This window comes from Chelonia mydas, chromosome 3 (genome assembly GCF_015237465.2).
Source record: "Chelonia mydas isolate rCheMyd1 chromosome 3, rCheMyd1.pri.v2, whole genome shotgun sequence".
In the NCBI taxonomy this organism is placed as follows: domain Eukaryota; kingdom Metazoa; phylum Chordata; order Testudines; family Cheloniidae; genus Chelonia; species Chelonia mydas.
In genome coordinates this window covers 159,264,486-159,286,928 of record NC_057851.1, presented here as the reverse complement: position 1 = coordinate 159,286,928, position 22,443 = coordinate 159,264,486, and the positions used below count along the sequence as shown (strand labels likewise).

General features: G+C 37.6%; 1 protein-coding gene across 1 annotated transcript in view; it reads right to left on the bottom strand.

Annotated features, from left to right (window-relative positions):
- Nucleotides 1-22,443, bottom strand: part of USH2A (usherin) — a 571,481-nt gene that overhangs the window by 446,027 nt on the left and 103,011 nt on the right. The window contains exons 13-17 of the mRNA XM_027827110.3: nucleotides 14,847-15,030; nucleotides 8,530-8,693; nucleotides 4,722-4,880; nucleotides 2,597-3,091; nucleotides 20-292 (exon numbers count right to left, since the gene is read on the bottom strand). Of these exons, the coding sequence (XP_027682911.2) occupies nucleotides 20-292; nucleotides 2,597-3,091; nucleotides 4,722-4,880; nucleotides 8,530-8,693; nucleotides 14,847-15,030 (1,275 nt within the window). The remainder of the gene's footprint in view (nucleotides 1-19; nucleotides 293-2,596; nucleotides 3,092-4,721; nucleotides 4,881-8,529; nucleotides 8,694-14,846; nucleotides 15,031-22,443) is intronic.

The window sequence follows — 22,443 nt, the reverse complement described above, 5'->3', positions numbered from 1 at the left end:
AATATGAACTAATACTTACCTCCTTCTCCAGTTCTTCCTGATATCCAGTCTGAAAATATACTACCAGCCATGTTTACGGCTAAAACACAAAACTCATACTCTGTGAATGGCTCAAGAGCAGTAACTGTGGTGCTGGTCTGAGGTGGCATTAATGCGTTTTCATTAGCAGACTCCATAATTGGCTGAGGACTGAGCCATCCACTGCTTTGGAAGATGCGACTTTCAGGAGGAATACGAGTTCCATCTGATTGTAATGCTCCTCTCATATAGATTTCATACCTTATGATTATACCTAGAAATAACAGTGAGTAAACAATAGTAATGTATTGCAAATTGTTATTCAGCATCCAATTCAAATATCAACACAAAATATTTAAAAAACTAATAATCTAGCAACCGAGCCCATAGAAAATATAATGCACGCAAAGGTGTAATTTTAATTGCTATAGAAGTTCACTTAGCTACGGATATTTTTCCCCCTAATTTGTTGTTATTCTTTGTTGTGGTTGTTATTTGATTAAACATTTGGTTTTACAACGCACATAATTTTTGCACTTGAAAAAAATGTTAGGTTGAACTGTTATAATTTGATTGGTTATGCTTTTTCTCTGAGGACAAATAAAAGGTTGTTCTAGAGAGTTCCTACACGGATACTATAGTACTATAGCATATTATTATTTTCAAAGGAACAAGTGTTTGTGCAATGGACAGATCATTATTTAAGTGGCAGCAATGGTCAGTGCCTTTAAAATAAGCTGATGTAATGGGAGACTGTTTTTTGTCAATTTTCCATCAAAGGGAATCTATAACTAAGCGGCAAGATCTCAATGGTCAGGAAACAACAGCTGGACTTAGGTACAGCACATTAGTTAAGTGCATGCCTAATTTTGAGCGCACAAGTAAGCCCATTAACCTCACATGCTTCAAGCACCTTGCTGAACTGAAGCCTGAGAGAGCAGAAAAAATTAAATATTTAATGGGAGACATCTGAGAGACCAGGAACATCAGCACAGCCAGAAGTTAATAAGCATCACAGTGGACAAGTATCTGGAGCCAAATTTATGGACTTAAAAGAACCGAATAACCGTAACTGGTGGTTTGTGCATGAGGGAGGGTGGGGAGAAGAGACGGGACGACAACTTGTCCCTTCGTATTTTTGGCAGACAGAAAGATCTGACCAGGCACCAAAGGAAATAAAATAGCATTCTTCACAGCTGCCTAGTCTTGCAAGTACATGTAAATTATGGTAATTTTAAGCTACAGACAATTAAATTACATTGGGATCTTCTTATTTTCTGTGTCATTCTTAGAGAAGAGTCACACTATCTAGTATTAAGTTAAATAAAAAAATGCATACATAGCAATTGTTACCTTCCCCAATATAAAATATCTTTGAATTTTAAAAAATACTAAGCATATGATATTAGCATTGAAAAATTGTTCCTGCTATGCATATCCCTAACACGGCTGTGCTCTACCAGAGGCACAGTTACCAGCAGCCTCTGTGGGCCAAAAAATAGTGAGCTAGCTATACTATACCAGACTGGGGGTCTTACCACTCATTTGCTCGAACACTGAGTTTTCTGACAAACAAAATGAAGTGCTTCTTCCATCAGCAGTTGCTGGGAGAAGTGACAATGGAATCCAGGAGCTGACATTGATTGCATCAACCACCATAGGCTTACAGATCAGGGAGTGACAACCACCAGATATAACTATGAGGCACATACAGTAAGGATCAAGAGGCTAGTATTGACACGAGCCAACACTGCAGTGCCTATAGTCGTAATAATTACAGCCCTAAGCATACAGAAACATTCTGGTGTAGGCTAATTTCCTGACTCTAGCTAAATTAGAAAGAAAAGGTTTTCACAGAAAGTGGGAACTGAGACCTGTATACCACTTTTGTGTACACAAATGCTCTTTCCTGAAGTATCTGTGAGGTTTGCCATGCAAACGTTACCAGTGTGATTTACAAGAGTCCCACAAAAATTTGGCCCATGGACTGCAAGATAAAATGGTAAACAGCAGAATGGAGTGCATCACAGTGTCTTCCTTACAAAAGCTGGTGCTTCCACATACAAAAACTAAAACCAAGTCAGGCTCATAACATTTGAACATTATCAAATCTCTAACAAAGTTAGCTTAATAACAGAATGAGCTGCCATATACGCCTCATGGTTTAAAAAACAGATTCTCTCCATTAATTCTCTTAGTTTGTTAATCTTTTTACTTACTGATCTAGTAGATACAGCAACGGTCACTGCATCTGTGTGAACTAATTGATGAGAAAAAATGGATTTTACAGTAAACCTTTAATTGTAAACATTGTTCTTGTTGAGGCAGATGTCACTAAGTGGTAAATCCTGGTCCCATTGCAGTCACTTGGAATTTTGCACTCCAATGGAATCAAGACTTGACTCTAAGAGACCACACAATAGTATCAGACAACGGATAATATTAAGGGATAGTTTAACTGATTTTTTTGTCCAATGTTTGTGTCCCACTGACCTGGAAAACATGAACAGATTTAGATAAAATACTGCTTTTCAATGGCTGAGTCTCAGTTTAAGAAATTAAACGTATTAAGACTTACCATTTGGTTTTGTAGGTGGAGACCATTTTAGGGTGAGCTCTGTAGCGCTGATGTTTTGTATCACAGGAGAGCACTGCCCTTCCGGAGGGGCCTGTGCAGTAATTATTGTCACTGGCAGGCTCTGCAAACAGCCTCCACTGGTACATGCTTGAACACCAAAAATGTACTTTGTAAACGGAACCAGATTCTGAATAGTTGTAAAGGTTTCTAAACCTTCATACTGGCCACAAGGCTGAAGATCAACTGAATAAGCACACGTCAAAACATATTTTTCTATAGGCCCGGAGTCATTTGATGGGGTTGTCCAGTTAAAGAAAATGGTGTGTGGGCCAACAGGAGAAATTATATTTAAATGTAGGTTTCCTCTAGGTGTCCCTGATTTTGTTCTGTACATCACTGCTGCACTCCTTGTAGAACCATGAACATTGCTGACCTTGAGGTAATAGGAATAGAATGTATAAGGGAACAAAGTGGTGTCACTGAAGTTCTGAGTTCCTAAAACAAACATAAGAAGAAAATTATGTTCCACATGCCAAACATCTAGAAACCAGTCTTGAATTTGTTGCTTTTTATGAAAGTTTTGAAAGGCCACAGTATCCACATCAGAAAAAATTAAGTATTAAATGCAGTATAAAATAAAATCCGATACTTGGCTAATTGTAGGTATAAATCAAAGTTTCTATTCCAAAAATTTAAAATATTTTGTTATCAAGTAGTCTTCTCAACCCCAGGGTATCAGAGGAGTGGGAGAAAGGGGAAAGAGAAAAGTCGAGGTCCAAGAATAGGATTTTTATTCATGTATGTTTCATCTGCATTCTGATGATGCTAGTTTCCTGTTTTCATTTTGTCTGGAAGAAAAAACAAAACAAGAAAGAGTCTTTCCCTTCCCCTTTATATTTCTACATGGTTAAGTCCAATGAACTATGATTTAGCATCTTAAATAGATTTTGGTATTATTCCATATTTTATAGCAAGCATTCTGTTTTATCTTTAAGACGGAGAGTGTTCCCAGCTTCCAACAGCAAAGCTAGTAGAGAGCTTAAAAAAAAATCACTCTAATGAGGTACTCTGCAATCCTATCAGCCAAATCATCAGGCCAAGTAAGAAGACTATTGTTAATTTTCCTTGAAAAGTTCAATGCTTCCACAACTGTAATTTCAAACTCTCATTTAGTAATAAGATCTGTATTCACTCAGTTGCACTTAAGTGGCATTTCCTGTGTGTACTATAGATGCCCCTCCGACACACACACACACACACTAAGAATAAAGTAATAAACATCAGAATATTATTAGAATACAAATTTCTGACAGCATTAACAAATTGTTCGTACTGCTGAAATGCCATGCAGATGATTTTCACATCATTAATTAGAGTGAGTGCCAGGAAATGTCAGAAATGTAATTTTTTTAACCAAATAGAAAATAATGGTTTTGTTAAATAGGAGTATATCAATGTCTGATTATCCAAGTAGTGAATATTTAAGGTTTTTAAAGCAGCTCCTTAAATATATCAGTGTAATCATGAAATAGTGTCTTCATCTTGCACTCTGTTCTTAAACAGATTATATGGTATGATATTATGAACCTGAACAAAATATATTGACTTTACTTGTGAAAGGATTCAACTTAATTTCTAAGTTTTCGCTTTTTGCTAGGAAATGAAGCAAATGAAAATCTATCATATGATTCCTCACCTTTGTGGTCATTTCTATTTCTCTCACCACATTCATCGAGTCCCGTAACATACTTTCACCTTTGATTCACTGTGTTCAGCTGTATTACATAGTGTCTACATGTAAGGTACACAATGTAACCAAGTATGACAAGTACATAAACATAATATATCAGAATTAAAAATAATGAGGGACTATATATGGCTAAAGCATTTTTAACAGGCCTCAGATTAGGCACTGAACAACTGAGGCACTCAAATTCAATAACCATTTTTGAAAATTTAAACAGATGTTTCTTTCCAAAGAAATCTAGCAATGTGGAACCTTAGCCAACTAGTAGGAAAAACTGAATACTGAAAAACCTTATAGAACTAATGGCAGGAACCTGAGATAACAACTGGAAAAAAGATAATATATATGTCAAACACTGCTGTCTTCACTAATACTCACTATAAGGATAGTGGTCTTCTGTTGTATAAATTTCAGTCTCATCTCTATACAGTCCGTAAGTAAGCCAGTTGGAATTTGGAGAATCAGGAGGGTTCCATGAAAGATAGATAACAGAAGAATTTAGAATTTCTCCTCTGGGTGGAGGTTGCTGGGACGGAGCTAAGGATAATTTTTAAAAAAGAACATTTTTAAAACAGAGCTCATCAATAAACATCCAAATGAACAGAAGTGAAATCTTTAGGATAAAGGTTATTCTGACACAAAAAACAATGTCATGTGGACATATGGTCAATAGAACATTAATAAACAAAGTTAATGCATCAGAACTACTCTGCAACAAAACTTTTTATATAACTACATACCACAAAATTTTGTACATCAAAGCAGCAGCCTAAATACATTTAGAAAAACCACAAAAGTTAAACAACAGTGTTACCATAGTTTTTTAAAAGCTCCTTTTTCTTTGTTTCTTTTGTTTTTAGGAAATTATCAAAAGATGGATTGTATTTCTCTGTGCACATTATTAATTTAAAGTTTGCAATCTAATCATCTGTTGCATTTTCAGAAAGTTTGTTTCCATTCAGTTTATCTCAATGGCCACATAACTTCATCTAATGAAGCAGAAGAGAAAAATATTACCTCTGTCTATCATAAGGCTGCAAGAGACCAATCCTGAGGCCATTGGGCTTGATTCTGATCTCCCTTAAACAAGTTTTACACCAATATTAACTACATAAACTTAAACAGATTTACTCCTGAATTACACCAGTATCAACAAACAGAGGCCTGAGAGGTGCAAGACAAGGCCCAGTATGTTCTAGTTACCATCCTCTTTACAGCACAAGTAAATTACCAGATTACAGTTTATTAGAGGATAGCCCGTTATCTCAGTGCAAGGCATATTTAGGTCTTGGTCTATTATCAAAGAGCAAAATTCCCTCTGTTTTCTTTCTGTGATCCAAATGAATGACCACGGTTCTTTCTGAGTGATGGTGGTGGTGGGGTTGCTCAGTAAAACATACTTAAATATTCTTAAATGAATTTTTAACATTTTTTATAAAATAGATATAATATATAAGCCAGAACACATAAGGCCAATCTCCTAAGTAGGCACTACCCCTCCCCCTGCTTTCCAGTACAAGGGGGGAGTGTGTTTGCTGCTTTTCTGCACCTAGCCAACTTTGGGGACTAATATCTATAAGGAAAGCTCCATGAATCTATAAGGAAAGCTCCATGACCATTCTGGGTGTGGAGGTTAAACATCTTCCCTATTCTATGGGCCAAAGAGCACACTGTGGGAACCACATCACAATTCAAAACCTGTGGCGTTTCATGGACTTTTGTTCTCTAGTTGTGTCATCATCATATATAGAAGTTTGCTGAATATGTCTAATTCTCTCTCTCTCCAAAATATATATATCTGCTTCGTCAAACCAGTTTGTGTTTTTTATATGAGGACTTGGCTTCCACAAATAAGACTTGTGAAGAATGATGGCACCATGAATAGCACAAGAGTTCTCAACACACAACTAAAACATGAGCTAACTGCAGAAATATCACAGAACATATTGTTAGTGTTCCTCGGGTATGTGGAAATTGTAAAAATCCGCATCTTTTTCTTAGAAGGGGTATCCTGCTTTGGCACTATTCTAGCTTTTAGATCCAACAAGGATTAGAGAGAGAGATTGTCAAGAGCACCTAAAGAGTTTAGGAGCAGGAGTCCAATTGAAAGTCAGAAGGACTTGCACTCCCAAATCATTCAGGCACCTTTGAAAGTTTCCCCCACAATGTAGCTATATTGTTAACTTATCAAGACATGCACCATCCAACTGAGTAATCACATGAATTTATTAGGTTAATCTGGATTCTCTCTTGCTCTGGTTTGTTACTCTTATTTGTTGTAGCCTGTGTTATAGTTAGACTATAAGCTCTTTGGGGGAGGAACATGCCTTTCTGTTGTTGTTCATTGGTTGGTTTCATTTGACTTGGGGCAGGGGGACAGAATGAAGCAGCTGGCATACTTTAGGCCCAAAAATATAAAATAAGTCTCCCTCCAGTAGAATGTTATTTGGACACTGGTAGTGCCTTACGTTTGTTTCTGCTAACACAGATTTATGTGGGTGGTGCACTTACTAATATGATAGCTGTCAGTAAAATGCTAAATTACAATGAGGCATAATCACAAATGATGTACCACTTAAAATACAGAATTTCCGTTTTGGTACATTCATCGCACTGGAAGTACTGAACATCTGGACACATCATTTTTATATGGTTCTGATTAATGAGTGTGAATTCATTGTCTTGCCACAGATCCCTACATTTGCACAAGACTGAGCAGATATAGAATAGCATTTACAAAGCTAGGCATTAATCTAGAGGGGCAAAGCTGCAAAACTGGTGACAACAATTAGAAACTACTGGCAAGAATACCTGAAAGGAGAAGATTACAACTCCTACATAATTTATGTCCAGAAAAAGACTCCAGTTACTATTCAGAATGCTGTATGCGTTTTCCCATGTTTTCTAATTGAAATCTATATTAATCTATGTCATTTAAAATTTTATAGCAGAATTGCCATTGACCTTTATAAAATGTATACAGTGATATAAATTAGCTGATCAGTTAAAGATGAAAAGCACCATAAAAATGCTAAGTATTATTATTATAAATTCAAATGAAGCACTATACACTTAAAAGTGAAATTCCAAAACCAAATCAAACTATCAGGACAATGGAGAAGAACTGTGTGTTCTAGAGATGGGTCTAAACCAAAACCTTGAACCTGAATACTTTCAAATTTTAGAGATTCATGTCTGGAAATAAATACATCTTTCCGGTTCAGGCCTATTTATAGTACTGTATATGTTCTTCAATGATATACTGTTTAAACTTAACTTGATATAGGACCCAAACACAAACTGCGAACAAAGTGAAAGTTTTTTGTGTTTGTGAGTGCCCTTTGCATGTGTGCATACACACACAAAATCTACCACACAGATACAATGGTGTTGAACATGATGTAAATGCCTAGACAAACTAGATAAACAGATACGTTGTAGAAGCAATGTCCCAAAACACATAGCCATGTGAGGCGTCTAAGTCCCCATTTTCAAAAGTGTTTTAAGAGCCTAAATCACTTAAGAGTTTTTGAAAATTTTAATCCTTTTCTACACTAGACCTTTTTCTTAAAATTTCCCAGTAGTGCAGCTTGACCATTGGTATCAATACTGCAATTGTTACTATAGCCAAGCACCCAATGTATGCCAGCATAGAGATAAGCCACAGAAAAACAAAATTTTAAAGTATCATTTTGACTAATTAGGAATCATATAAAGGCTGATGCCTTGCCATCCCTGTACTTCAGACTCATTGCAGTTGCCGCAGCGCAGGTGCTCAGTAGCAATGTGTTTCTTTTCAATGTCTCACTCAGTTGACAGCATAGCTTTAGCCCTCTACACAAATCAGTTTATGATGACCTTTCATGATGTTTTACATTGTCTCCCACAGCGATGGATGTAGGCCCCATGAGGTGGCAAGCTAAGTTTCACTATGAGCCTGATCCTGAAACCAATGGGGGCTGTGGGTGCTCAGCCACTTGAGTTCAAGCTCTGTGAGTGGTACAAAGCTCTATGAACTACTCTATCTAAATCTTTCCAGAAGGATATCCTAAGATAGCTATAAAGAAGAAGAAAAATAGGATCTTGAAATATGGGGAAAAAACCTCACTTTTAGTATTACAGAACAAATTTAACACTAAAAGCCATTAATTTGAAAGACATGCTTTTAAGACCAACATCCACTTACTTTTACTGCAGCCAAATAGGTTGTGGACGTCCAAATTACTAGCATTGGGAACACAGTTGTCACATTTCAAGCCAGTTACAAATTGTTTACAAACACATTGTCCAGTAACAGGATGACAAGTCCCATTAATGACTCCTGAAGGATGACAATTACAAAGCTGACATCTATAAACAAAAACAAACCGAGAAAGTAATCAAAGCACATTAACACTTCAGTTAGACGCAGTAGGGTTTTATTTAGTGGCTTCTTTTGTCTTATATAATTCAGAATTATAATTAAACAGCTTAGTGGACAGAGGTGCACTAAAAAAATGTTAATACTTGAATTTATTTAAAAAAATAAAATGCAGCTTAAATATTTGCAAGTTATCTATTTCATACAGTTTTAATAAATACTCAAAATAAGCATTTGAAATCTGAGCACTAGATGAAATTTATTCTAAGTAGGATAAAGAAAATGGTTTAGATTTAAAAACATGTTAATATAGAATTGATCCGTATACAGAGTGCATAACAGTATTGATTAATAAACCTATTATTGGTCCAATCATATAACCCTTATTCACACAAAATATTCCTTACTCACAAAAATAGCGCAACGGAAGTCAATATATTTATTTGGCCTGCTTTATGCGTGAGAGAGATCTTCAGGATATATTCAGATCCTGAACAATCTAAGCTTTCATCAAAGAAAAAAGTTTCTTGCCCACAGAGGCAATAGATAGGGATGCAAATGCAGAATAAATAAAAGAGGAAAGATCCAAAGACTGGGAAGAAGGAGAAAAACAGAAAGGAGGATAGAGTAAGAAGAGAAAGGTCAGAAATGCCACTGGTCATAATGGGGAGCACATTTTCCCCACTATGTGATACTGAAAATAACAATAAGGTACTTAAATAAATGATAATAATTAAAAGTTTAACTACTACACAAAGGTCCACATACTAACCTTCATCCTTTGTGCAAACCTCTCATTGGCATCAGTGAAATATCCTCAGTGGATTGAGATATTTGATCTTAAATCTATATGCTGGCTCATGGACCACAGTTAAAAATGGAATTTGCTCCTCTCCACAGTATATGTTTGAAAACCCCACTAAACAAGGGTTTTTGCAATTGATATATATTTTTCCTCAGTGCTACTGAATTATATCATCGCTACAAATTCAGCTAAAAATATAAGGTGTGTGATTCACAATAATGGACTTATCCACATAACAGACAATGGTTTGTCTTTGAGTGAACAACCTACATCCCATTGCCAATTCTCTGAGTCATGCCACCCACCTCGGCGCAGAGTTTAATAGCAGCAAATAAACCACAATTAACTTTTCTGCTCTAATTTTCGAATCTCACATTTGTACCTCAATGGACGGAACAAATATTTAAAAAACCATGGGCCAAATTCCTGGCTGTAATTCATTACCATACAGTACAAATCAGGAAGGGGAGCCACAAAAGTATTTTGAAACTTAGTTTGCACTCACCTAAACCTGAGCTGGCTGTGCAATGGTCCTGTCCTCTGGCATAAATGAGAGCAGCCTGAAGGAAGCTCTAAATTACACCAGGTGCCAACAGTCACAAGAGGACAATTAAATAACAGTCAGGGACTTGAAGGATATATGGAAGATTCAGTTATGTTTCCTTTGTTCTGATAGGACACCTATGCTAGCCTGGGAAGGTTTCCTACACTTAGGCTGATCCTCCTGTGACTGGTTACACTGGCTCTGTGGCCAGATCTCACTGGTGGTGCAAGATAAATTGAATGCATCATATTCAAGATTCTGCCCCGTATTTCCACTTCACTTTTCTTTATTCCCTCTCTCAGACACACCTGTACGTCAAATAATGCTGAGTTCATCTACACTTTAGGATGATAAAAGCAAAGGGAAAAAAACCAACTTTTTTCACATTGGAGTACTAAGATCCAGGTCAATAATCAGTGAAATAGCCATTAAATGTGACAGATTTTTAAACAACTTTAAGAGAACTATTCACATACATTTTTTGCCCATCACAGAGCTCTGTTTATTAGAGTTCTTTTACTCCACTGCAACTCTTGCTGTGTGATCTCCTGAGTAATCATTCAACACCCTTAAAAAGGCTGATAAAAGCTAAAGCTGCAAAATAAGCTGCAAATTTGTTTTATGGACTAATATCCCTTTGGGAATAAATAAAATACATTCTCTCCTGGAAGCCACTATACTGTAGTTTGCTCTCTTTTATAGCCAGGAGAAAAGGGCAATTTTTTCAACAACTGTATTAAGTCCTTCCATCAGTAGACAGTGTATCCAAAATCCCCCTTCAAATAGAGGTTTTGTTTAGACTATTTAAATGTCATGACTGAAGAAAATGGTTTAGTTAGAGATAAAAAAGAAGATAGTGTACTGATAGGCAAATAATTCTATTTTATTATTTCATAATTTCATTACATGCTGCTATTTAGTGTGTATAGTTTCTGGGGAGTTTTAATGCAAGTGTCTCAGTACATAAATAATGAGAAACTTCTCTCAGTACTACCGTATATTACTGGACCTCTCATGAACAAGGGTCCCCTGAGTATTTCAGTTTTCATTATCATTCACTCATGAAACAATCAAATTAGTTTGAGATACAGTACATTTACAGTGCCTTACAGTTGTCTCGGGAGGGGCGGTGTTTTTTGCGTGAAGTACTTATTTTGTCTTCTAGCCAACATATAGAAATATCTGTCTCCATCTTTATTAACATAGGCCCCAATCCTGCAAACACTAATGTATGAGTTGTCCTATTGACTTCAGTGGGACTACTCACATGTGTTTCCAGGATCACAGTCTTCATTAGTATCCTAAATAGTGAAATCAATACATTTTATTATTTTAAAAGTTTACCGTACATTTGTGAAGTCAATATTTTTATGCCACTAAGGACTTTTATGGTAAATAAACAAACATTCCTTGAAACTTTCTAGCCATACAAGCAATATTTTCAACATTCTTGAGGACTGTTAATAAAATAAATTAGAAGCTTATGTTATTTTTTTAAACGCTACCTTCCCAAGACATTTTAAATCAAACATATTTCACATTTATTAAAACAGAATTACACATAATCAAAGAAAAAAGACTTAAAACATGGAAAGAGAAATACCAAGCCAAGATGAATTGCAATATTGATTTTGCAAAGATAAATGGTTTTTGTAATATTAATATAGAGAAACCTTTATTACATTGACTCTCTAGGTGCAGTTAGAGCCTCTCCAGCAATCTGTTTAAAATCTTAATTTTTCATCCTTATGGGAAAACCTCACTTGCTAAGTGGATTTCATAAACAGTAATCTGTCAAGAGATATATATAGATAAACAATTTGTAATGTTCATTGACCAGTTCATTATAGTAAACAATACAGAAGTAAGGCTTATCTAATCTCTACCAATGTTCATGACCATTAGGGGTTCTGTTTGATCACTGTAAAATCCTGGAGCCTAAAATTCCTCCCATCCTGCAGGGAATTTTCGACTTTGCAAGCTGAATTCCACTGAATAATACTCCATGTTCCTGCAGGTTGGTGGAATTTTAAGGCCTCATGACTCTGCCTCTGAATATCACAGAATAGCAACAGAAGTCAACACAGCTCTGATTTAGATTATGGGCAGCTAGCATTCTTTGCTTGATTGGTTTTGTAATCCCAAAATTGCTAGAAAGGGACAGATAATGCTTAAATCAGTGTGGAATTTGCAAAAAATGGTAAATCTCTCCTTTTTACCAGAAGTCTTAAAATTTGCAAAAACTGAATGAAAACAGATAGGCAAATATGGCTACAGATGATCACTTTTAATAGAGAAATCCTTCTGAAGAGGAGGAGGAACATTTTCCAACATACAGTGGAACCATCATGGAACTACTACACAGGAGGATCCAGATCTCCCAGGCACTACAAAGCCAAGCACTATGCCGGCTCTCTCCATAGGCCTATTCAGGGATTATGGGAGTCCCGGGGAGTATACTGACGCATAGCTGATAGGTCCACAAACTCTTTTGGTCTACTGGCCTCAAGTGTAGCTGGGTTGCACAGCAACAGCCACAGACTTTCTGTAGCTGTTCTGTTGCCTGGATCTAAGCTTGGTATGGGAGAATTCTGTACTTCCCTTTCTCTGCGTTCCCCATATAAAACCTGGTTACTTTGGCTCTACACATGGGGGACAGGGAGATGCTCCCTGTGAAGAAGTGTGTGTGAAGTAATAGGAGGGGAAGTGAAGGGAAGTACTGAGACTCGGGGGAAGGGGGAACCAACCAGCTCCAGGTTTGGAAAGAGGGTCCCTGGGTTTCCAACCTGCTCCCAGACCATTCCAGCTCCACTAGGTCCCACTCTTTGCCCCACCCATCCCCCCTGGGGCATGCAGGAGTTTAAACAGAGGTGGAGCCCCCACAATATTTCCATTACAAGGGTGCTAGCCCCCCTAGTCCTCCTGGTTCCACTACCCCTGCACAAAGGACAAGGGTTCCACAATAAATTACTAAAAAGTCCAATGCTGGAATTCTTTGTTGTGAGGTAAAATGGAGGCCTTGTGGGCATAAGAGTAAGAAAAATCTTAAATAGATTTCTAATAAAGTCAGATAACAAATGCTTGCATCAATGGGAGATTAAATCCATATTCCTGACCATGAGGAATTGTCTAACCCTGCCACTGTTACCAACAGAACTGTATAATTATAAATAGCCAAGAGGATATTACCAAACATGATCAAGGCACACAAATATTACCATGAGGAGTGTGGTATCAGAACCTGAGGAGAAGAGAACAGAAGCCTATCCATTGATGGCGCAAGTCAACAGCGTACATTGTCTTTTGCCTCACCTATAATTGATTGACAATTTATGGAAGCAAAAAAAGAGAGGTGGAATGTTAAAGCTCAGTCTGGATTCAAATCCCAATGTTATAAGAAAGCACCTATCTTTAGGATAGCAGTAACCAAAACTCTGGGATCCAGACATTCTCAAACTAAGTTCTTTGGGATATGGATTCAGACATTAATTCGGTGGTTTGAGCCCATCTCTAGTGTACGGAAGGCGATGCTTACCAGACAGAAATTGTGAACCTTTTCACATCCTGTTTGGAACTCAAAGTCAAATCCTATTTCAAACTAAAGAATAAAGAAGATGAATTTAGAAGGAAACTTAATATTACATTATTTTTATCCCTTACCATCCAGAGTGACAGGAAGTGAAACAGAAAATCTCCCTTCTTACAGATTCCAAGACAGCCATTAACAGATATCTCTATGACCCACAACACTAAAAAAATCCCCTGCCTAATGATGACAATAATATAAAAGTTAAAGTCAAAAAATCTACAATGTCAAGTACACTCAGGAAGACACACGTCACATTCTAGGGTCAGCATATATTTATTCCCTTTTTCACTCAAGGCTAGTATGGGGGTGTCATATCACTTTCATTTAAGTCTATTTTTAAAAAAATATAAATATTAAATGTAGCAAAATACTTTACAAGCATATGGTCTGCAAGAAAATGTGATAATATGAGTGCCTGTGAAATCTTATTGGACAACATGTAAAAAGGAAATTGAGATTGTGGGGATTAGACAAGCAAGAGAAGAAGCTGCAAGAGAAAGAGAGAGCAATAGACAGAATAACAATACATCACCTATTGATGTACCTCAGACATTCAAGGAAGTATATTCACACTATTTTAGTGTACATAAAGACTCTAGGATACTTCAGATACAAAATTTTCCCTGTACTACAAAATTAGAGTGCTGACAGAGAGAATTCACTCCTCTAGGACTACAGATTTTGGAAATGGAAAAGTCTGACATTAGATGAATCCATTCTCTGCAAATTTTACATTTTCTGTTATTGTTAATAGAAAATATGGGGGCATCAAATTTTTCCTACCATTCTCCGGTGAAATTTCATTTTCACAGAAATTTTCCCACCAGTGTTAATTATTGATAAGAACAGCGTGTAATTTTTTCCCAAATACCACAAAAAATACCTTAATAATTGATTATTTCAGATATAGAATAACGGTAATAAGATAATCCTCAAACCATTATAAACACGAGACATAGCATATAATGTTTTAATTATGCTTCCACTGAAGTCAATGGCAAAACTTCCATTGTCTTCAGTGGGTGTGGGAATGGGTCCTATGCAAATCTGGACATGTGTATAAATTTCAGTGGAAGACTGTTTTGAATAGACGGCCTTTTTTATTGTTACAAAAGATTTTAAAGTTAGTTGGTGTGAGGAAATATAAAGAAGAAATTTGAAATGAACTGTATTTATAAAAACAGGCAAACAAAACAAATACTTACCTCCCTGAATCAGAGTCAAATCCAAAATAAAGTTCTCTGCAGCGGTCACATCTCTGTCCAGTTACAGAAGCATCTTGGCAAACACATTGGCCAGTTAGACTATTACAGACCTGATTCACTGAACCAGTTATGTGGCATAAACAAGGCAAGCAGCCAGAAGCACGATATGGAGATATGTAAAAACCTAGCAAAGACAAATTGGTGAACAAATACACATTTTAACAAACTTGCAGAAAAAGCAATGCAAACAGAAGAATATCATCTTGTGCAGTCATATTTGCACAATTGAATAGCAAATTGAATAGCATTTAGCAATTGAATAAGATACCCACCATCACGTAACAAACCTAGTACATATACATACCCCAACACCTACAAATCTATGCAGTCGTTTTGTGGAGCAGGGTGTCTAAGCCCATTCAATGGCATTTTCTGAAGCTGTTATCTATTCTCTGCTTGCCAATTCTGATTTTCTACTCTGAACCCCGCAAATCTTCTTCTTAGGCAGAGCAGGAGAAAAAACAGGACAACAATGCCACAGGTCTCAGGCAGTGGGGGAAGCAAAGATCTCACTGCATGGGAGGCACTAATGAATGCAACACAGGCTGCAGGAACATGCACATAATGGCATACAAGATCCTCTAGAGCTGAGGTTCTAGTCCAGGATCCTGTCTCTGATAATACCAGTACCAGTCACTTCCAAGGGAAATGCAAGAAACTGATATGTCCTCATTGGAGAATTTTTTTTCTAAAATCTTCTAGGTAAGTGGTTGGTTTATGCCCCAAAACATGCCTCAAAACCATCCTGTCTAACATTGTGTGGTCAATGTTCCTATTATCCATATAAATATCAAAATCCTTTTTTTTTTTAACCTCTACTAACCTCTGCCCTTTGTGGCAATGACTGCACCTTTAAGCAGGGGGTATTTGGCTGGCTGGCTGAATGAAGGGAAAAGTGCTTTTTGGCTGGGGGGAGTGGAAGAGGAAAACTGCTGCAAAAAAGGCCTGGGTGCAGTTGGGATTTTTTTGCCTTCCCCACAGCGAGTTCAGGAAGGGCTTTGTTCATGCATGACATGAAGGGCGACAGGCTATATGTCACAGGGTGGATGTCCATAGGAAAGTTATACCGTGACCAGATAAATGGCTTGGAAAAGTACTTAAAAAGGTGTTTGTTAAAGGAACGAACAGGGTGGGTGGTGGGCGGTTGGGGACTCCTATGATTGGTACGGCAACGAGCCAACCCCTCTATTCTTAACCCTTCTACAAGGAGGGGTGTGGATGGCAAGGTCCCGGCAATGGATTTGCTGGAGGGACCTGGATGGAAAAAGACAGGGAGATGGTGGAAATCCCCCGCGGTAATTACGGAATAAACAGGGGGTTACCTGCACTGTTCACTTTTATCTGCCAGGTAGTCCCAGACATCGAATAATAAAGTTGTGGCCTGATTAAACGCATATTAAATGTCTCCTGTCCTTCTTTCAGTATAGTCAGACAATGAGTTCAACAGGTTGATTAGTTTTTGTGTAAAATGTTTTCTTTTCTCTATTTTAAAATGGTTGCTTTCAGTTTTGTCCTCCACCCCCTTGTTCTTATATTATGGAAAAGGATATACAGAAGCATCCAGTTGACTCTCACTTCCTCACTCATTATGTGGTATACCTCTACCATGTCCTCTTATCAATATCTCCCTATATGAAAGTCTATCCAGATCTTAATCATTTTCGTCACCCACCTCTGAATCTCTTATTCCTACTAAATCTTTTTGACATGGACCAGAGCTGAATACTGAACTCAAGTAAAGTAGTACCACACATGTAGTAGTAGGATTTTATGTTTGTATTTTATATAAATTAGAATAAAAAATAAAGACTAATGTAGCATGTATTAAATGTATTGGTGTACAATTTAAACATATCCTGCCAACCACCCTTTTTGAATAGCAAAAAGGAATGGCCTAATGGGCCATTGGTAGAGATGCATCAGCCAGAATCTGTGTCTGAGCTGATTTTCAAGGCTGTGACAGACCTTTTAGGGTCACCACTTTGTTGTAGGTTTAGCGTTTTAAAATAAGTAAAAGAAAGCAATGATTGTTTTTCTCTTGCATTTCAATTTGATGTTCCTGTTCAAATGTTCTGTGTAAATCAGTTCTGTTTTGTGTGTGAATGAGGAATGCGTGTGTTAGAAAACAAGTGTAAAGGCCATTACCGGACCAAATGTTCTAGGGAGGAACCGAGGACAGACGCAAGGGTGCCAGAAGATTACAACATGCCCCCTGTTAAAATGTCAAAAAAGGGCAAATTAACAACTCTAAAAATAAGACAGGCACCTATCAACAGGGACAAGATAGCTGTGATCAAAATCAGCATGGGGTAACTCCCTAAAAAAATTAAGAAAAAAAACAAAATTAAAAAATTAAAAAAATAAAAATTAACAAAAACAAGCACTCAAACAACAATTAATTACAGCATGACGGTGCAAAACTCATTGGTCCCAATAAAAAAAATCACTATGTAAAGAGGGTGCCTTGCCATGAAACTTTGGGTTCATCCTGACAAGACTTCCGCAGAGCATCGTGTCGCAACCGACAGAACCCTGCTCCTACCTACCCATGATCAACCTAGCTGGCCACTAGATTGATCCGGACTGGTATCAACCTAGCTGGCCACTAGATTGATCCGGACTGGTAACTATAACATCGACTGGCAGGAGAGAGAGAGAGTGTGTGTGTGTGTGTGTGTGTGTGTGAATTGTTGTATCTTTAATAAACGTGGCGAATTGCCTTTTCCCCAAAAAAGATCCTGTGTGCTTCTTATAAGCATAACTTTATTTCCTCTCTCATTACTTATACATGCTAACATTATTTTAGCAGGGGGTGGGTTGCCTCACTGTGCATTTACCAGAGGTTCACTTTCAAGGTGCCCTGGCCTTTTTCCCTGACTGACAATAGTTAATTTAGAATCTAGTAGTGTGTATGAGTAGTTCGAATTATTTCTTCCAGTATGCATTACCTGGCACTTGTCAACAATGAATTTCATTTATTGTGCTGCCCGTTCTCCTTCCTGGAGTTCTTGTCTAGTCCTGACATATCTACGTTAATTGTATGTCACCGCACTGTTTACCCCTCGCCCCAAACATTAATAAATATATTAAATAAAGCCAGTTCTAATATAATGATGCCACCTAACCCTTACATAACACTTTTCATCCATACATCTCAAAGTGCTTTACAAAAATAGAATATTTGGGTGGGAGGGGGCATCCCTCTGTCAACATTTTTCTATTATTCCTTATGGTATGACTCACAATGACTGAGAAGAATTTTCCCCTCTCTCATACACTCTTGCAGCATTCTCATAGGCCTCTTAGTCACTTTTCCTCCCTGATTATATAAAGTTCAGTAAGCTTCTCTTTTTAAGTCATGTTCTTCAGTTGCTGAATCTTTTTTAGTTGTCCATGAACTCTCCATCTAACTTTCTGATGTCCTGTTCTATAATGAAGGGCCCAAAATTGCATTGTAATGTGCTATCTAACCAAGGCATTATTTCCTTTGTCTTACAAGTGATACCTTTATATATACACCCCCAGGGTGGAATTGTCTTTCTTTGCAGCAGTGTTGTGTTGTAAGCTCATATCCAAATAGCAAAAGAACTAAACAAATTGAAAACATTAGAATTTTACTGCTCAAGTCTTTGTTCAAGTTTAGCTTCTGGTCCTCAGTGAGATAAATCTCAAATGGACAGTCAAGTGATATCAGTCTCCAGTTAACACACATTCGCATCATAAAACAACCATACTGTTGGCACTTTATTCCAGAGAGGCCCAGAACTGAGCCATCACAGAGACTGAATATCTTGAAGTTATTAGTGAGGCAGCATGTATTATCTCATCTGCAGTTGCATGTACAGTATAGTATCTGTCCTGTACATAAATAGAGGAGGCCATTTCCCAGCAATGTCACTCTTGAGCACAATGAACAACTCAACTGCAAGAGTATAGCTGGAAGATAGGAAACAAGTTTAACCCTAGACCTCATGCAAAAGGTCAGAGCACCTCGGTAGGTATCTAATTTATAATCTGCTGAGAGAGTACTAAACATTAATATTAGGCAGACCCTAGTGCAATCTAGAAAAAGACAGACCCTTATCCACTAGTGAATTAGCATAATATTTACAAGTAACAAAGGACAGCAACAGAAATACGGGTAAGTCTAAAGTATTATAATGAATCTCAACTGAGCTGACTTGCTCATTGGAAGCATTTGCTCATCTTTTATTATAACTGTTACAGCAACAAACTCTACAGTTAAGGTTACCAGTTTAGGGCCAGATCCTAAATCCTGAAGTCAATAAAGCTATGCCAATTTAGAGCAGGTAAGGATCTGGCACTATATCTCTGTTATTAATCATTTATAAACTTTTTATCATGGTGACACTACAAAGTTCCTCAAAAGCATCAGATTTTTTAAAAAAGTATTTTAGAAACAAGAATATAAATATAGGAGGTGGGGGAATGGAAGAAAAAAACATTCATAAACAGGACTATTTGAAAAAGGTGGGTTTTTTTTCTGAATATACACAGTAAGGCCTAAATCTTCATAAATGACTTTCAGTTTTGGGTGCCTCTGTTTCTGAATACCCAATTAGAGACAGGTTGGGGAGGCTGATTTTAAGAAAGTGGTCAGTGCCTGCTCTCTGAAAATTAGGACCATTTGACGTTCTTCAGTATAGGCACCCAGAAGTCACTTTTGAAAAATTTAGTCCTAGATCACCAAAAAACAAGATAGAAGAGGCATCAGATTGCACACTGATGTTGCACATGTTGGGCTAAGCACTGTCCTGGCCAGCATGGCAAGAGAATAGAAATGCAACTGAAATCCTGACAGTCAGACCAGAATTCCTTGCCGGTGACAGAGGCAGCATATTGTGTGAGTATTTTAGTGGGAGCAAAACAGATCCCTGTCTATGCTACTAGTTGTAGCACCTGACCATGGCACACTGTATATGATCATCAGTTGCAATGGCGAGGTAGGAAGGGATCTGATTGAGGAGGCCTATGCTCTCCCCTTCCACTAATGAAATGACTATTTATTGTGGGATTGGGAGGGGCAGAAAATGAGGAAAAAATACAATAATGAAGAATTTTTTTTTTTAATCCCTCAACATTTCAACAGCTGGCGGACCTCTAGCCCCGGTGAATTGCATCATCCCCTTTCATCAGGAGGTTCTCTCTATACAATGTTCCCTGATATCTAGTCTTGAGAGACTAACAGCTCACTAATTGCGCAAAACATTTGTAACATGCAGAACCCATTAGTTTCCTAATAGTCCTGTGTAGCATCTCATGGCATTCATCCATCTGTTGCTAACCAGAAACAGTAGTTTTGGGGAGACGCTTTAAGAAATGGCTGCTTGGGATTTATAGTCAGTTTCCTCCAAACTAGCTGAAGTGTCTAGTTCCAAAGATTTAGGACTGGAGTCCGATTTCAAACGGGAGAGAGGCTCCTAAAGTCACTTAGGCACTTTTGAAAACGTGTCATTGGCACTTCTGAAAATTTTCTCTCAAGTCAAAGTCTGACGGCTAGTCTACACTAGAAGTGCAACATTGGTGCAGCTGCTCTGATGCAGCTGTGCCACATCTGGTAAAGATGTTCTATGTTGACGGGAGAGAGCTCTCCCGTTGGCATAATTACTCCACCTCCGCGACAGGTAGAAGCTATGTCGGCAGGAGAGTGTCTTCCGCTGACATAATGTTGGTGAGGACAGCGCTTACATTGCTGTAACTTGCACCACCCAGGGGGGTGGCTTTTTCACACACCCCGAGTGACATAAATTATATCAACATAAGTGGTGGTGTAGGCCTGCCCTGAGCGGCTGCATGGAAAGTTGTGGTCTCTGGTCAGCGAGAGACTCCTAAATGCCTTCCTGTTGCAAGGCCTCTGCTCAGCACAGGTTCTAAGGCCTGAATGGTTGTGGAGAGGTTGCCCATCCAGGTCAGGGTGGCAGGGAAGTTCGCTGACAGGGCATGTACATAGTGGACGAAGACAGGTCCAGGACATATACTACTGTACCTGTTTTGTGGCTAGAAGAGGCTTTAATTCTTCAGGGCTGTAAATCCACTGCCTCTCATGGGCATTAAGTTCACATGAGAAGTAAAAAGGGGTTTTCTTCTTTTAAAAAGGGTTGTTCCTGCTTTCCGTACACCACTAATTAAAATAACTGAGCAAACAGTGCCTCCCTCAAGTTTCAATATTTAATTTTAATATTTTTTCATTCAAAAATAAAAATCTATGCAAGAAAACGATTCTTTATAAATCAACAACAAACCAGGAGACCTGAGGTTCCCCCAGTTCTCCCCTTCTTCCATGAAACACAGGTAATTGATCTCCTTTCTCCACGGGGTGAGAAAACAGGGCGAGAAGGCATGAGGATGTGTTGACATTTTGAATCACATCAAAGTGAGAGATTTTTTGAAAGTTGGAGTGCAAATATCTATCTTTTTGAGGCTAATTTTAGGTCTCTTACTTGAATTTATTTTAAGTAAATACACTGGGAAATGAGAACACTGAAACAACTTGACTTTATGCTATAAATCATAGAGTAAATTTATTCAGGAAACGGAGTTAAAATAGGTGCATTGTCCCATCAATCTAACCTACCCTTAATATATTTTTACGGTTGCCATTTTTACCTAATTAATTACATGCTTTTAATTAGTCTGTGATGGCTACGGATATGCTTGCAGTACATTTTGTTGTCTTTGGCCTAAGGCAAAGCCAACGGACATGGTTAGATTATTTGAAACCGATTAAATTGCTCCATAGTTCCATAATTTAATACCACTATTATCATCAGATCAGTTTGTAAACAAATAATATTTTAAAGAATGCATAATCTTTAGAGCTGGGTATTCTTATTATGTTATCATAACTCATTGTGTTATAATTATTAAATACAGGGCTAGTATGTTGTATTAGCAGATTTGGGATTCTCTGGGTTTTTTTTTAAATAGCCGATCTAGAAACTGCAAAATTAAGTTCAATCATCCAAAGTGATTCATCCACTGGTATGTATTCCTTTCTGCCTTCTTACCGTCCTCTTCCTCCACATTACTCCCCACCTTAAAAATCCCCTCATTTTTACAAAAGTGATAATCTAGTACTGACACCTCAAAAGATCTTTTTCAGATTACTATTGTATATCATCATAATTTCTCCTCCCTCCTTTGAATGTACCCTAATATCAGCATCTATCATGTGGTCCAGCAAACAGTGCACTGGTCTGGGACTCTGGTTCAGCTGGGTTCTATTCCCAAGTCTACCACTGGTTTGCTGGGGTAAGTTACTTCACTGCTCTGTGACTCAGTTTCCCCATCCATAAAATGGGGATATGATATTGGCTCGCTTTGTAAAGTGTTTTGAGATCTACTGATGAAAAGAGCTATATAAGACCTAGGCTAGGTGATATTATTAGGGTCCAAACCAGTTCTCACTGAAGTCAACACAAAACTCCTATTTAATACGAGTATAAGACGTGGCCCTTCCAATGTTAAGGAATCAAACTCATCTATAAAGCAGTAAACTCAATGCTAATCACTTACA